General features: G+C 43.7%; 1 protein-coding gene across 4 annotated transcripts in view; it reads right to left on the bottom strand.

Annotated features, from left to right (window-relative positions):
• LOC147420128 (5'-3' exonuclease family protein) overlaps positions 1–15,231 on the bottom strand; it is a 73,005-nt gene that overhangs the window by 12,349 nt on the left and 45,425 nt on the right. For all 4 annotated transcript variants that reach the window (XM_086504388.1, XM_086504389.1, XM_086504390.1 and 1 more), the window contains 3 exons: positions 10,591–10,641; positions 10,323–10,442; positions 10,126–10,210 (listed from right to left, as the gene is read on the bottom strand). In XM_086504388.1, coding sequence (XP_086360514.1) covers positions 10,126–10,210; positions 10,323–10,442; positions 10,591–10,641 — 256 coding nt within the window. The remainder of the gene's footprint in view (positions 1–10,125; positions 10,211–10,322; positions 10,443–10,590; positions 10,642–15,231) is intronic.

The raw sequence follows: 15,231 nt of genomic DNA, 5'->3' as shown, positions 1-15,231 counted from the left end.
CCCTTGTTCCTAGTGTTGGCGTTTCTGAGACCTCTGAGTGAGAGAGAGAGTCTGCTTTTATTGCTTCTGGCAGCCGGCAGGAATAGAAGAGGCGAGGGGATGCCAGAAAAGCGAAATCAAGAATAGTTTTCGATTTTTTTTATTTTATTTTTTTGGCTCTGTTAGAAAAAGAGGAAGAGAAAAACGCTGGCTGATCTAATGCCTTATTTGTCTAGTGGCTGCCCACTCAATACCACTTATTGAGTGGGCGGCCAGGTATTTTAAAAATGATATGAACCTGCCCAAAAACTCAATAAAACCTTATAAGTTAAAAACAATGCTTTCACAGCACTTTCCCAGGCGTCCCTGGATGCAATCACATGCACAATTGCAATGCATACATAAACTTCCTCACGGAAAAGCATCTGCTTTCCCGAGAAGCAACCCACTTTCTCAGAAAGCATCCTCAAAGTTTCCTCTGAACCCATCTTCATTCAAGTGCTTGCTCATCCTTGTGCACAATTCTAACATAGTTCGGAATTTCCTCCCGACTATGGATATCCCCTTTCCGATGCACCCGTCACTCACCTTGTGACGCATCAAGAATACCCATTACCTAGTCCTTTCCTACCGAACTTACGGTACAATCTCCTTCACAATGCTCTATGTCACCCATCCTATGACGCATCAGAATGTCCGTTCCCAGATGGTCGAATACTTCTTCCCGATGCTCCCTGTCAGCCATCCGATGTGATGCATCAGAAGTACCTATTCTTGGTGGCCTCACAGATATTCCCTTTCACAGTGCTCCCGTCATCACTCTTAATGACGCACTAGAAATATTTGTACTCGGATGTCTCCAATAAGAAAAACCCTCACTTAAAATTCCAATAATTCATTTACAATTATTTTTCCTTGTGTTCCAAGCGAGAAAACTCTCTCACTTTGAAATCCAATAATTCATTTAGAATTATTTTTCTGTAAGAGAAAGCCAATTTAGCAACAGGCAAAGAGAGAAAAGAGAGAGACGACACCACATGTGGGGTCCCAACCACCCTCAAGGGCCCCTTGCTCTTTTGCCAGAGCAAGTACTTGCTTACATAACTTGTACAAATGCCGATACAATGGCTAAATGCTGAATATTGAGTGCTCCAGGCTATTGATCTCAGAGACAGTCCCATGCAGTGGTAAATGTCTATAGCTACCAAGCCACACACTCCAAGGACATGGCAAGCTTTCAAGAATTTTTTTGCCCAAAGTTACATGACACCTATCTTCGAAGTGCAGCTTCTGGCAGAGTGGGGTATCTTGAAAATGCTTGCCATGGAAACCTTAACATATTACAACTTGAAATTCGTAGACTTCCATCATCAGGTGTCTCTCTGCAAGTTGATAACCTTGGACGCCAAGTGTGATTGCCATATCATTAAACTTCCATCACAGCTCACGAATAGTGTCTATCCAAGCCAGTTTCGACTATTCAAGAGCTTATGGACCATGCTACGGTCGGCTACACTCTTATGAAAGGAACTTAACCCTAACTTTGGTGCAAGTTCCACGACAGAAAGCCAATCGAATTTTCGAGCTCGATCGACCGAGATACACTGAGAATGCTTTTTAAGTTTGACACTCTTTGAACTTTGTTTGACAAAACTCTTTGAAATATTGATTGAAACACAAATGATCTGTTTAAACTTGTATTGGTACGGATTTGAGAATACTTGGTCTTTGATTCCGTCTTCTAAATATCTTCGACTCGGGCTTACTTGAGAGGAGTATTCGTGTTGATGTGAAACCTCTGAAAGACGCAGGCTGCTTGGAGCCTCCAAGCGACGCAAGTTACAATCTAGGGAGCGTTTGGTTGTATCAGTCCTCTAAGCTCATGGCATGGAATTTTTTAGGTTATTTGCGGAGGTAGTGAGGAGATAGTCGTTGAGTACCTTCATGCCTAAGATCATTTGTCTAGGAGGAGTGCTCAGCGGTGTTGTTTGTTATGTCTTGTAACATGCATATGTAAGCATTTGTGTTGCATCGTGATGTGCCAGCTCCTGATTATTCCTAATTGGGTAAGATTGACTGGGTATATAATTTTACTGCATCCACATACTCCTCTAAAGATCAGCACGATCTGGGTGTGCTTACTAATTTTACTACACTAGAATATCAAGAGCTTTGAATGACCCTCGAGATGACCCTCGGATATTTTTTATCTAACTTGATATGTTTTGCAGATATAATTGCGAACGATTACTCTTCTTTCAAGTAGGGGGGATGTCACAAGCTGCTGACGTATCATGCCACTGAAGACCTAGACGCTTAGGACTCCCCAAGCCGAACCCTAGCCACCTTGCACATATCCGCCTAGGGGCCTAAACCCTAGCAGAAGGCGCAACAACAGAAGGATTTCCCAACTTAAAATTCTTGCACAGTGGCCCAAATTTAAAGATGGGATAGGATTGAAAATCCTAACCCACAATAACTTGCGGAATCTTTGCCTGGAGGGCCTAAAATCATTTAAATAAAGTAGGTCACACACACTGAACAACTTGCGTAAAAACTAATGATGTGGCAAGCTGTATGGACACCTCGTTGTTTTGCACTAACAGTTGATGACGTGGCAACGTTGTACGGACAACCTATTGGGCAGTTGCTTTTGGACCAATCGCTTTTAGACGATGCTTTCCAAGTAAACTACTTTTTGATGGCCAAGGGCTTTTAAACACGTGTTGTGGGCTCTCTCTCTAGGATTCTACCGCGTGGAGAAGAAGAGCAGAGCCACAAAGTTGCACCCTGTTGCAACATTATAAGGAAATACCAAAAGGGGCGCCATCGTTTGGGGCCGTTGCAGTCTGGGAGTGGAGCTCTACCACTCTATGCCTCGTGTGACAACATCTATGCCATGGGGAGCTACTCAAAAGAATCAAAGATCTTTCGAGCCACCACTTTTCTCAAAGACAGTGGCATATAGTGGTGGATGTCTATAGCTACCAAGCCGCACACTCCAAGGACTTCACAAGCTTTCAGGAAAATCTTTGCCCGAAGTTACATGGCATCTTCCTTCAAAGTGCAACTTCTAGCAGAGGGGGGTATCTTGGGGTACCTAGCAAATTACAACTTGAAATTTCTAGACATTTGTCATCAGGTTTCTCTCTACAAACTGATAACCTTGGAGGCCGAGTGTGATCCCTATATCATTGGACTACCATCACCGCTACAAGAATATTGTTTGTCCAAGCTAGTTTTGACTCTTTGAGAGCTTATGGACCATGTTGTGGTCGACTTCACTCTTATGGAAGGAATCTAACCATAACTTTGGTGCAGGTCCCAAGATGGAATGACCGTCGAATTTTCGAGCTCGATTGACCAAGATACACCAAGAATGCTTTTTAAGTTTGACACTCTTTGAACTTTGTTTGACAAAACTGTTTGAACTATTGTTTGAAACACAAATGATCTGTCTAAAGTTGTTTTGATGCCAATTTGAGAATGCTTGCTCTTTGATGCTATCTTCTGAATATCTTCGGCTCAGGCTTCCTTGAGAGGAATATTCAATGTTGACGTGGAACCTCTAAACAATGCAGGCTGGTAATCTGGGGAGCGTTTAATTGTATGTTAGAAAAACCTCTCAAAGACACACGTTGCGGTCTGGGGAGTGTTTGGTTGTAGTAGTCCTCTAACCTCATGGCCCGGACATTTTTAGGTTTTTGCGGGGGGGAGTGAAGAGGTAGTCGTTGAGTACCTTCATGCCTAAGATCGTCTGTCTACAAGGATTGCTCAGCGGCGGCGTTTGTTATGTCTTTGCATATGTAAGCATCTGTGTTGCATCGTGATGTGCCAACTCTTGAATATTCGTAATTGGGTAAGATTGCCTAGGTATGTAACTTTACTACATCAAGACACCCCTCTAAAGACCAGCACGATCTAGGTGTAATCGCTAAATGTACTACACCAAAATATCAAGATGGAACGAGAAAACTAAATGATCCTTGAGATTGACCCTCGGATATTTTTTATCTAACTTGAGTTGTTTTGCATATCACGAACCACGAGCATAGAAATAGACTAGCAATCTCATGTAGCATGGAATGTCTGATAATGAAGCAAAGCCTAGTGAGCAATCAAACTCCTCAGCTAAACAAGGAGACTCAATATCTTGTTGTCTCTCAATAGCCCCTACTGTGAGAGGCACATGTGACTAGATTGCTAAAGAATCGATGGATTGTTGAATTAGCCTCCATTGGGCACCTCAAACTAATCCCAAAATGCCTCTAGCAATTGATTCTCGTGCTCTACTTGCCTGTCCAATAGCTCCGGATCACCCTCTCAATATTGGTCTGGTAATCTCACATCATGTCTATCTAGGGACTACCCTGCCTCATCAATCCTTTGTCTCACTACCCATCGTCTATAAACAAGGACAGGCTGCCCCTAACCCTTCCTATCTCTATCTTTATTCTTGTTGATCACTGTCTTGCTGTTGACCCCCTCTAATCACTATCGAGCTATTGTGAAGGATCTTCCTGATGTGAAACTCTGTTGGGTCTATTGTGGCTGAGAGGGTCATCCCCTCTTACGCCCAATATGTCCCTAGTGTCACCCTTTAGGGTAGTCTCACCAAATGATCCATCACATGACACCTAACACACTAGTTTGGTGTGCCCGTAACCACAATCCTCTGCAAGTGCAACACCCCTTTCCATTCAAAAGTAATAGTATTTGGAAACTCTTTGGAAGGGGTGATAGCCCCCTTAATAAATGGCACAAATGTCTCGATCTGCACTAAACACACGAAGGGTATGCCAAAGATAGCTCCCATCTGCCTCAACATATTAAGCAACCAAAACTGTGCAGGTAGCTCTTGAAAAGCAACTTTTATTGGATATTTTGAGACCAGACATCTAATCTCAAAAGCACCTTATGTAAAATCCTCACACCATGGTATCAATCAATTTGTGAGAGGAGAGCAGGAGACCAATGTGGAGGCAAGCACTTATGATCAAAACCGGCAATGAAAGTACCCTTATCCAACAAAATGATGTCCTCCGCTCAACCCTGATCCACCGCGGCTAATGACACTCTAAGCAATTCCCGAATTTCAACTCACGTGTAGGAACATCCCACAAGTCAACCAATAACACCTCTATGCGAGAGAACTTTCATCCGGTCACCAATCTTCTACTATAGATCATGAAAGATGAACAAAGACGATGCCATACCACTCAAGAAAGTGGAGAGAATCCTTAAGGCAAACCTGCTCTCCACCTTCGCACACACACACACGTGTGTGTGTGTGTGTGTGTGTGTGTGTGTGTGTGTGTGTGTGTGTGTGTGTGTGTGTGTGTGTGTGTCTGTGAGAGAGATAGATAGAGAGAGAGAGAGAGTGTGTGCATAGGGTGCATGTCGCTGTGTGTGTGTGTGTTAAGCACATCATGTGCGACTCAGAATTGTCCAATGCATAATGATGGCTTATGTGCAGTTCTATTTGCCACTTTTATGCTGGCCCCAACGGCACCTTGGGTCTCTTATGTATCTATTTCTAGCGTACATCCTCCCACAAGAAAGGATTGTGCTTGTTATCTATGGATAAGTTATGCACGCCTAAGCGAATGGGAGGGACTAATATTCTGGATTTACATCGGCATGTCTTGGCTCGAAAAGCTATGCTTCTGCCAATGCTGGTGGATCAACGACAGCCTTGAACGCTTATGGTTTCGCATTTAAGTGGAGGCATTGTCTCGCAATCTTTTGGTCATTGGCATCCTTCATATTGGGATGTCATTTTGGGCAGCCAGATGGCCATATTTCGGGATGTCCCTTCACTTCGTCTCTTGTTGCGGATTGGAAGGTTGTTACCACGCATTCATCCTGGCACAGCCGTCAATTTCCTCAAGGAAACTCCTGTCACAAACTGGTGACGTGGCTGCCCAATACACACATACTTCCTGTGCTGGCTGCAGATTGGCTGGCTGTTGACCTGTATGGACACCCGCCTGCTGACTGTTGTCTACTCTCGAAAACTGCAGGTTGAGGCAGACGTGGCAGCATGACGTGGCAAGCCCTGTACGGATGTCCGCGATTTACGGCACGTTCTGCGGGCTGGTCAACGGCAGTTTTGGGCCTTGCTTTTTGCTATGCAAAACAGCATGAGAGAGAGAGAGAGAGAGAGAGAGAGAGAGAGAGAGAGAGAGAGACTCTTGCTTTGTGAAGGCTGCTTTATTTTATTAAAGCGTAAGAGCTTGAGAGAGAGAGATTCCTTATGCTTTAATTATGAAAGCTTTTAAGTTTTCAAAAGCTTTTGGGGCTCTGCTTTTGGCATCCCTTGTACTCTTTAAATACGTGAGCAGGCCTCTCACAACTCAGAGCATCTGGACGCAGAGTCTGAGTGTGAGCGCTTGCCTGCACTTTTGTACTTTGAGCTCAGATTAATACAAAAAGAAATACCAAAAGGGGCGCCACTCTTTGGGGCCAATATCTCTAGGCACGAAACTCCGCTGGGCCAATGTCGAATCAATTGTAAACTGTGAAGTGTTTTGAAGTATTTATTTGTGTTGTCGCGGTAGATTCTTGACTTGGAGTGTCCAAGTCTGTTACAACTCCCTTCGGTTGGAGAGCATCTATTGGAGCAAAGCATTCTGTCTCACTTTGGTTCAACGCTTTCCTCGACAAGCTAGCTTTCTTTTGTAAATAGAGATTTGTCGGGTCGATCAAGTGGTGGATAATGCGAGACAGGTTCTTTCTTTTCCGGTTGCTGCTCTTCGCTATGAGTTGGGATCCCATTCTCGGCATTTGTGGCAACAAATTCAGCAGTTACTTGCTCCAATGCCTCCCCTATTTGGGGACTCTCGGCCCTTTGATTGGCATCTCGCACGTATTAGGATGGATTGTATATCCACTGGGTCTGTTTATGCTTTGCTACAGTCTGATGCATGGATTGTGGCTCATGGAAATCAATTGTGGTCACTCTCCAAATCTCATGTGTGGTGGCAAAGAACACTCTTTCGCATTTGGAAGAATCACTTACCACTCAAGGAACGCATTTTTTTGTGGCGATGCATGGTGGGTGCTCTACCGGTTGGTACTTTGTTGCATGTACGACGCATTGCCTCTACTCGTTGCGTCTTGTGTCATAGGGCTGACGAGTCTGTTACGCACTTGCTCTAGGTTGCCGCTGCTTCCGGGCTTTCATCAAGCAAGTGTTCTCTACTCTGCACCTTCGTTTCTCATCCGGAATCTTTTACAGACGGTTTTGGATTTTTGGAGTTTTTCAACCGCCACAGTCTCCATATGAGATCTTCTTCAGCTAGGTCAGATTTTGGGTTTTGTGGACCATATGGCACCAACGTACTCTCGGATGTTTCATGCATTAGAAATTTATCATTTCCCTTACTTCAAGTTCTCGCATGGACAAGTTCTACATTATGCTTACGATGTGAGAGATATCTCTCTTGAAGCTTACAGGATTTTCTTTGATTGTTTCTAGCTTTTGGAGCTCCGTCTTTTGTACTTCTTTATTGTGAGTTTTCCTCCCTTTGAGGTTTCCTACTTGTAAATTAAATCATGATTTACAAACCAAAAAAAAAAAGTGTGTTGAGCACATGCGCATGTGTGAGCATTGCGGAGGTGAGATGTGATGAAGGGTAGAAGCGAGCGTTGATAAAACAATAGGCCCGTTGGAGCGACTGAGGCAAGTGGTTGCGTGGCAACAGAGAAAAGCTCTGGAACTGGGTAAGTGCAATAGGTGCAACCGCTCCCTCAAGAAGTGCAAGAGGTGCAGCCTCTCTCTCTCTCTCTCTCTCTCTCTCTCTCTCTCTCTCTCTCTCTCAAAAACATTACTTGACCCCCCTTTGGAGCACCCAAAGTGGTACCCACCCCAAGGGCAAGTAAAAAATGGTACAAGAACTTCCACAGGCAATTACAAGGCGATAGACCAAACCTATAAAAACTGACAAGATTATAAACACATCAAAAGAAAAAGTGGGGAAAAGTGCTAGCAACTACTAGAGAGGAGAAAGGAAGGAGAGGGTATCCACCAAAACCTCTGAAAGATAGGCACCTCCAACCTGCTGCTGTGAAGAGGAAAATTGCCTGAGGAAAGTATGGGGCATATCTAAAAAGGCCAAGACAACATCAAAGATGCGCTAGACACCATGTATCACACTCTTTTGCTGAAATAAGGTTTACATCAGATTCGGTGTTTCCAAAGGATGGAGAACGCTCAACCACATGATACACGCCATCAAGCTCAACAAAATATAGTATGAGATGCACAATCTATAGACACCGAATTTTCTTGCTATAGAACCACGACATGCCTTGAATAATGTCTACATGCTGGAAACTCATAATTGGGAAGTCCAAGACATCATGACAATGTTGAATGAGGAGGTCAACTTGTGGCAAGATCTCAGTCCATCAATCCAAAACTCAACTTTCCGCATATCAGACAGAGTAGACAGTCTACAAAAGGGGTCTTGAGCTGAAAATCTTGTACCACACAAAAAGAGAGAAAATTATGAGTAGAGCCATTGATCTACCCTTCCACACGGAGGAGATCGTGTTGGCCAAACACGTCACATGATCTTATCGACTTGACAACCTTGGCATTTGTGCACATTAACATGAAAAAAATTTGGAATTAGAGAAAGACAAAGTACTTGGTTCATCAATGGTATTTATCTAAGTCTTTGCCGCAACGGAGATAGTTGGATCTTTCTTTTGTTTTGGACCATCCTTGTTGTCGTGGAAGTGGCCAGTATGATGGCAATCAAAACATTGATCTTCTTCTGAACCTCAACATGAAAAGTCTTGTCTTTGCCATTTTTCTTGATATTTTTCCGCAGAGGTGCCACTAGCTAATTTGAAGCTATTGATATAGTGAAGCGTTTGAGCCTTGACGTCCACTAGCTGATTTGAAGCTATTGATATAGTGAAGCCTTTGAACCTTGACATGGAGGTTCCGCAGTTAGAGGTCTCTCTCGACGCCTAGAAAGTATTGTCATGGTTGTTCGCAAACTTGTAGGTGTCTTCAAGCGATGCAACGAGATTGCCCAATACCACATTTTGGTACGCCGGCAGCACTCCGAATTCTTGGAGTGACTTTTGGGTCTTCCAAAGCCTTGGCCTTGTGGATAAGGTCCTTGAATTCTTACGAGTAAGCCTTCAGAGCCTTCTTTCCCATCTTCAACTTGAACAGTTTTTTGTAGCATTTGATCTTGTCCACTTGCACAAAGTGGGCACAAAATTTCATATTAGGATTAATTGCGTCCAATTGTGTATTGGTAATCTTCTTTGCTTGCTCTTTTGATTGATTTCTCACATTGTGTAATTTTGTTGGTTGTCGCCAAGCTTCCCACGGCCTAAATTCTCTATTTGTTTGATATGTTTGAAGTATTTCTTGTTGATTTTAATTGAAGAACGGTTAGAGAGGAAATGCCAAAGTTGTTAAGAGGCCATTTGTGCCCTCTCTTTCCCATCTCCAACTTGAACAGTTTTTTGTGGCATTTGATCTTGTCCACTTGCACGAAGCGCAAAATTCCCTCCTCTGTGAAGAATCTCGTAGGAACTGTAATAAAGCATGTTTGTGCCTACATAACAACAACAATAATAGCCCAAGGCATCTTTGATCACTATAATCCATCATGCTGGCCAGAAGCCCGAAGCCCCTCTATGTTATTCTAAATCTGTATACCTCTGGAGCAGCTGATAATCCATGTAAGTGACTTAGGCCAGAGACAGAGGAATGCCAGTGCCCATTATATTACGAGATACAGGGATGATTTCATTCTCGTCAGAGGGGAGAGTGCTTTCCTAAGTACAAAGAAGGCATAGCAAATGTTTCAAAACCTGCGTAGCATGGAGAAATTACATAAGGAACTCGTCCAAGGTGAAAAAGGAAAAGAATAATGCCCTCAGCAGTCTATTCAAAACAATCAAAAACCTCAAGGCTGAAGAATGGAAAGCAGAAAATGATGCAACAAAGCTCAAGATCAGTTGGATCCGGGACACGTTAAGGACCATCAAAGAGGAGCACCGGAACGTATGTGCATGTGCTCATATACAAATACAGATACAAGCACATATGCATACATACATTCTCAGATGTTAAAACAGGTTATCAAGAAGCTAATAAACATGTGCAGAGCTTACCCTTAATTGTTTCACAATAATCACACCCACAGAGAATGCAGAGGTCAATAAATTGTTCCATAGTCAGGTCTAGGCCTTGTAGTACCTGTAGAACATTGCAAAACACCATAAACAATGACAAAAATAGCACCAACTCGTGTAAAGCTATCTAGAACGCTAACATTACAGTTCTGTCAGGATTTGATTGACAACGTTACCTTTGAGACATCAAACTCAACAACAGGTAGCTTGCGAGATGTGGGTTCCATTAAGTGCCTGAGAAATTTTGGTGCTCCAAAAGTGAGTGAGTCCATGTCTTCTGAGGCAACTGCGTACACCTAGTCATAACGAAATGGTTGATGAGATGGCAGGAGTACAAAGGCATGGAAGTGCACTTAATTGAATGCCATTCCACTTGACCTCCAACAGGAACAGACTGAAAGGACTTATCATAAATTAAAAACCAGCATAAATATAAGCAGCAACCTTTCCAGACTTGCATAATGCTGCACACTCGGCCTCCGCTTCACCAGGTGCCTGAAATCAACATTCGAAGATTTCGTGGCATTCAAAGCCTTTCAATATGAATATAATTAAGCCTTTCAGGGTTCTAGCTGCAGACTAGAAGACACCTTTCAAATTTCCACACTGCCATTGACCTTAAAACTTCTTATATACAAAGGACACTTTGAGGAAGTGCGAAGTACAACATACAAACCTAACACAAGGGAGCATCCAGAAAATTGGCAAAAGAGCTTTTTCACAATTCAGCACAATGACTGTTTAAACTTCAAAAGGAACTAAAAATTCTGTCCTTCCATATACTGTCGCCACGCCGAGACGTATCTCACACGAGGAGGATGTGTTAGTTTAGCCTGTCGAGCCTCTGATTACGTGAGTTTGAGAGAAAAACGGCACAATATACACACTGAGAAAGAGCTGTCCACTGCAAATCCCTTAAAACACTGTGCTTTAATTAAATCCAAATCAACACAACCAGTCACTAATACCATTCCATAACCTCCTCCAAGATCATACGGGTAACTTAGAACCTTTGTCTGCACTGAGCACAAGCCTCTAATCAACACTGAACTGCATGAACCATATCCCATGGAACCCTTGGAACTCTGAGAAACCTGATAACCCTCTGAACCCTAAAAAACCTTGGAACCTCTTTGAAATTCACAGCATCCTTCAAAACCTCTTTGAAACTCTTTGCACGCTTCAAACCCTCCCAGATCGTAGAGCATCATCAAATAAACCCACATCTTTCTATGCTCATAAAACCATAAAGCTCTTCGTTTTGAAATCCATGGCTCCTTCAACTCTTATCATCGATAGAATAGCTTCATCCTCTCTAGTTTCTTGCCCCACAACGGGTATCCTTGAATCATGTGGAACTCGATCAACATCTTTGATTAGCACGAAATCTTCTAGAACTTCATCCAAAATCTATAAAAGATCAATGGCATCTTCTTCCTGTCGTTTTGAATCACCTATCTCATAGAATTGAGAAATGAAAATGAAATGAAATGTTATATTAACGTCTTCAAAAGGCCAAAGTGACCTATGAGACCAGAGTGTTACAATGTGGTGGATCTGATACAAAGTCAGAGTACCAAAATGACAAAATAAAAATACTATGGAAACCTAAACTGGTAGGGTGAACTAAGAAGCTAGCTAGAATAGCTAAATCACAAGTCACAAGAGATCCGGCATCGGTTGCTGGCGGATCTCATCAATCTCCTCCATGGTCAGCAGTCTGACCGGGCGTCGTGCATGTCGGGCCAAAGTGATCCGAATCCTCTGATGTAGCCTCCATCGCTCTCTCTGTGCCTACGCAGCTCGAGCAGAAACAAACCCAAGCATCTCTGATCCTCGTACCTCATGACTTTGGAGAGCGGTCCAAAGCCCTCTCTGAAGAAGCAGTGGAAGCGGCCTCGTATCTCGTAGTAGACGGGGCAGTGGCATGTGTAGTGCAACTCTGTCTCAGGCTCCATGTCACACAGGGGGCATGTCCTGGCCTCTACTGTTACTCCGCTGTATCTCCCAGTCTCGATCCGCAGCTGGTGTGAAGGTGTGCGTATCTGACCAATAGCACACCGTATCCCATGAGATAAGTGGGTGTCCATGTATTTGGGCCTCGTCACAAAACCGTCCTCCGTAAGCTGGAGAAGATGCTCTCTGTAGAAAGCCATCTTCTTGCCCAACTCCTGTGCTAGCTGTATCCATGTCCTCCTGGTGTCTAGCTGAGTCAGGTCCTGGCGGATGAGCCTGGTGATCTCGGATTGTGTAACAATCGGAGAGGGTGCATCCAGTGAGTACTGGAAGGGAGGCGATCTGTCTATGTTGAACCCATGCGCCTCAAACCATGATGTCATCTCCCCATACCAACATGTTGTATCTCCCTGCATGGCTAACTATTGAGAGGACTCAAGTGCAAGGCGGGCGTATCTGTCTCTGGGAAGTTCCCACATGCAATGTATGAAGGAGACAGATTTGGTGAGCGCCTAAACCACTAGTGGGGAGGCAACTAGCTCTGCTCGGATAATGGCACGTGGTACTGAAGCCTTGGCTCTAATGAGCCGCGAGAGAGGCTTCTCCATGTCCCCCCATCCATCAGTGCGACCTGTCCTCCCGTGATGATCCAATGAAGGCCCCCATATCTCAGCTCCATAGAGCAATGCAAAAGCCACCAAAGTGTCAAAGAGCCAAAGCTTCGTCCGAGGCTCTTGAAACTGAACCTGTGAACACATCCTCTCCAATCTACCCACCAATGCCGAATGGGCTCTGGTCAATCTAGTCTTTGTTGCTCTCCTCAATAAAAATGCTGGTCCACTAAAAACCACTCCAAGGTAAGTGTAAGCATCTGTATACTCCATTGTCTCCTGGCCGTATGTGAATGCGGACGCTGACCTCCTGATCCATTGTGGGGTGGTATTGAATACCATGACCTTGGTTTTACCAAGGTTGACAGACAAACCACTTTCATGGGCAAACCTATGCACATCAATCGAGCTCTGGGTACTGTGTCAAATGCTTTGCGGAAGTCTACAAAGCTACAATAGATCCGTCTCCCATGGGATCTGCCCTCCTCGATGATGGCCCTGAGTGTCAAGATATGGTCAAGACTAGAAAAACCTCTCTTGAACCTTGCTTGCCCAACTGCACGCATTCCCTCCCCCTTTGCCCATCTACTCAACTGCTGCTTAAGAATGGATGCGTACAACCGTGCCAATGTGCGTGCAATCATGATAGTGCAATAATTCCCAGGCTCCATAGGGTCTCCTAACTTGAAGATAGGTACAATCGTAGATAGGCTCTAAGTATCAAGCAAGCCCTCACACATGGCACGGTTAAACATAGCTGCAGAAGCTCTGCTAGTAGATCTTTGGCATGCATGAAATGCTCAACCACTAAGCGATCATGATCATATGCTCTCCCAGTCATCATCCTGTCAAAGGCCTTCTTCACCATCTCAACAATGAAAAAAGCACATGTGTGTGGGCATGGATCGGGTGGATCGAGAAGGGGCGGCTGTCCAGAAACTGTGTACAAAGATGATGTGTACTGACCCCAAGTCTCTGTAGAGGTAATGGCAAGGGGCGGGGGGGGGAGATTGCTTAGGAAAGAGCCGTCATGCCTCACGCGAGTCCTAACTCAAGAATAGCTGGTATAGATCCTGCTCTAGTCGAGCCAAAAATGCCCTCTACTTCCGCCGCACTAGGCGCCGAAATTCAATCTGTGATTGATTGTGAGTGATGTCCCCCAAAAGCACCTCACTCTGAGAGAGAGAGAGAGAGAGAGAGAGAGAGAGAGAGAGAGAGACCCCTGTAGTTGATAGCCGAAACCTTTCTAAAGCTTCGTCTTACAAAGAAACCTTAGTCGTATGCACAATAAACCCTTCTTCAATCGTTGCACTTCTTTCAAATATCCACACCTTTGCTTCATAATACTCTGCATACTTTTCAAAGATCGCATCTATTTTCCTGTCCATATCAACATCATGACCCTTCAACCAAGAGGTAGAAAACAACTACAATTCTTCTTGCACCTCCTTCGAATAAACACTAGCATTGTCTTCAATGGTAAATTCAAAGACAAAAGCATCTTCCCCATCGTATGACTTTGGCTTCGGCATAGAGTTGGATATATACTCATAAATCTACTCGCAGTTACCCTGTGACATAGACCCTAAATCACATCCATGCCCTGGATATTGTTCGCATACCCGTAGACAACCTAAACCCTTAGAATCCTATATAATAGGCACACCATGGCAATCATCCTTATTGGCATCTTCACATAAACTAGAAATATCACCCTTATCAGAGATCAACCCTAAATAGGTTTCTTGCCCTTCTATTCCATCCTCTGATGCCACTTCCACGTGTATAGAATTCTCAACCACTTCTTTGTCTTCACTTTTTGAATCTTGACGCTTCATAGTTTCATCCTCTCGTAAAGGATTGCTTTTGCAAACACAATTTCCACTATGTCGTCAACATTAGCCAATAATAACTTGTCATCTTGCAAAAGACATGCATCTAAAATAGCTTCAAATTTGCTTCATCGGGCATCTGCAATAGCTCTTGAACTTTTTCCATCTGTATGGTATCTCCATCTCTAGCAACATACTATTTGATCTCTAATTCCTGATAATCCGACCCTTCTTTAATAACTGCTTTTGCAATATCACCCCAATTGTTGGCAAAGTCTTTTGCAAACCCTTAAATTTGTTCATTGAGCTCTCGAATCACTAGTAGTTATGAGGCCACAATCATTTGGTCTTCCAAAACCCCTCGAAATTGCATCTTTGCTTCATAATAACCAATGTAACCTTCACGATCATATCCATTAAAAGATATTCCTCTCATTATGCACCACATCTAAAACTTCTGCAATTGCATCATCCGTCACTTTTTGATCGGCTATTTGGCTTTTCGCTTCAACCAAAATACTCTTGTAGAATCTCTATCTCGGCCATCTCTCTTCCTATCCACGTTTCGGCTATTTCGCATCGAGATGTATCTCACATAAGAAGGCTGTGTTATTTTAGCCGGAAAGACATCGGGGTCCCAATCAACCCTCTCAAGGCCCCGCCACATTTTTGCCGATGTGGTATCT

This window comes from Adiantum capillus-veneris, chromosome 28 (assembly GCF_014529385.1).
Source record: "Adiantum capillus-veneris isolate H3 chromosome 28, ASM1452938v2, whole genome shotgun sequence".
Classification (NCBI taxonomy): domain Eukaryota; kingdom Viridiplantae; phylum Streptophyta; class Polypodiopsida; order Polypodiales; family Pteridaceae; genus Adiantum; species Adiantum capillus-veneris.
The sequence above is the reverse complement of the archived record's forward strand: the minus strand, read 5'-3'. Positions and strand labels throughout refer to the sequence as shown.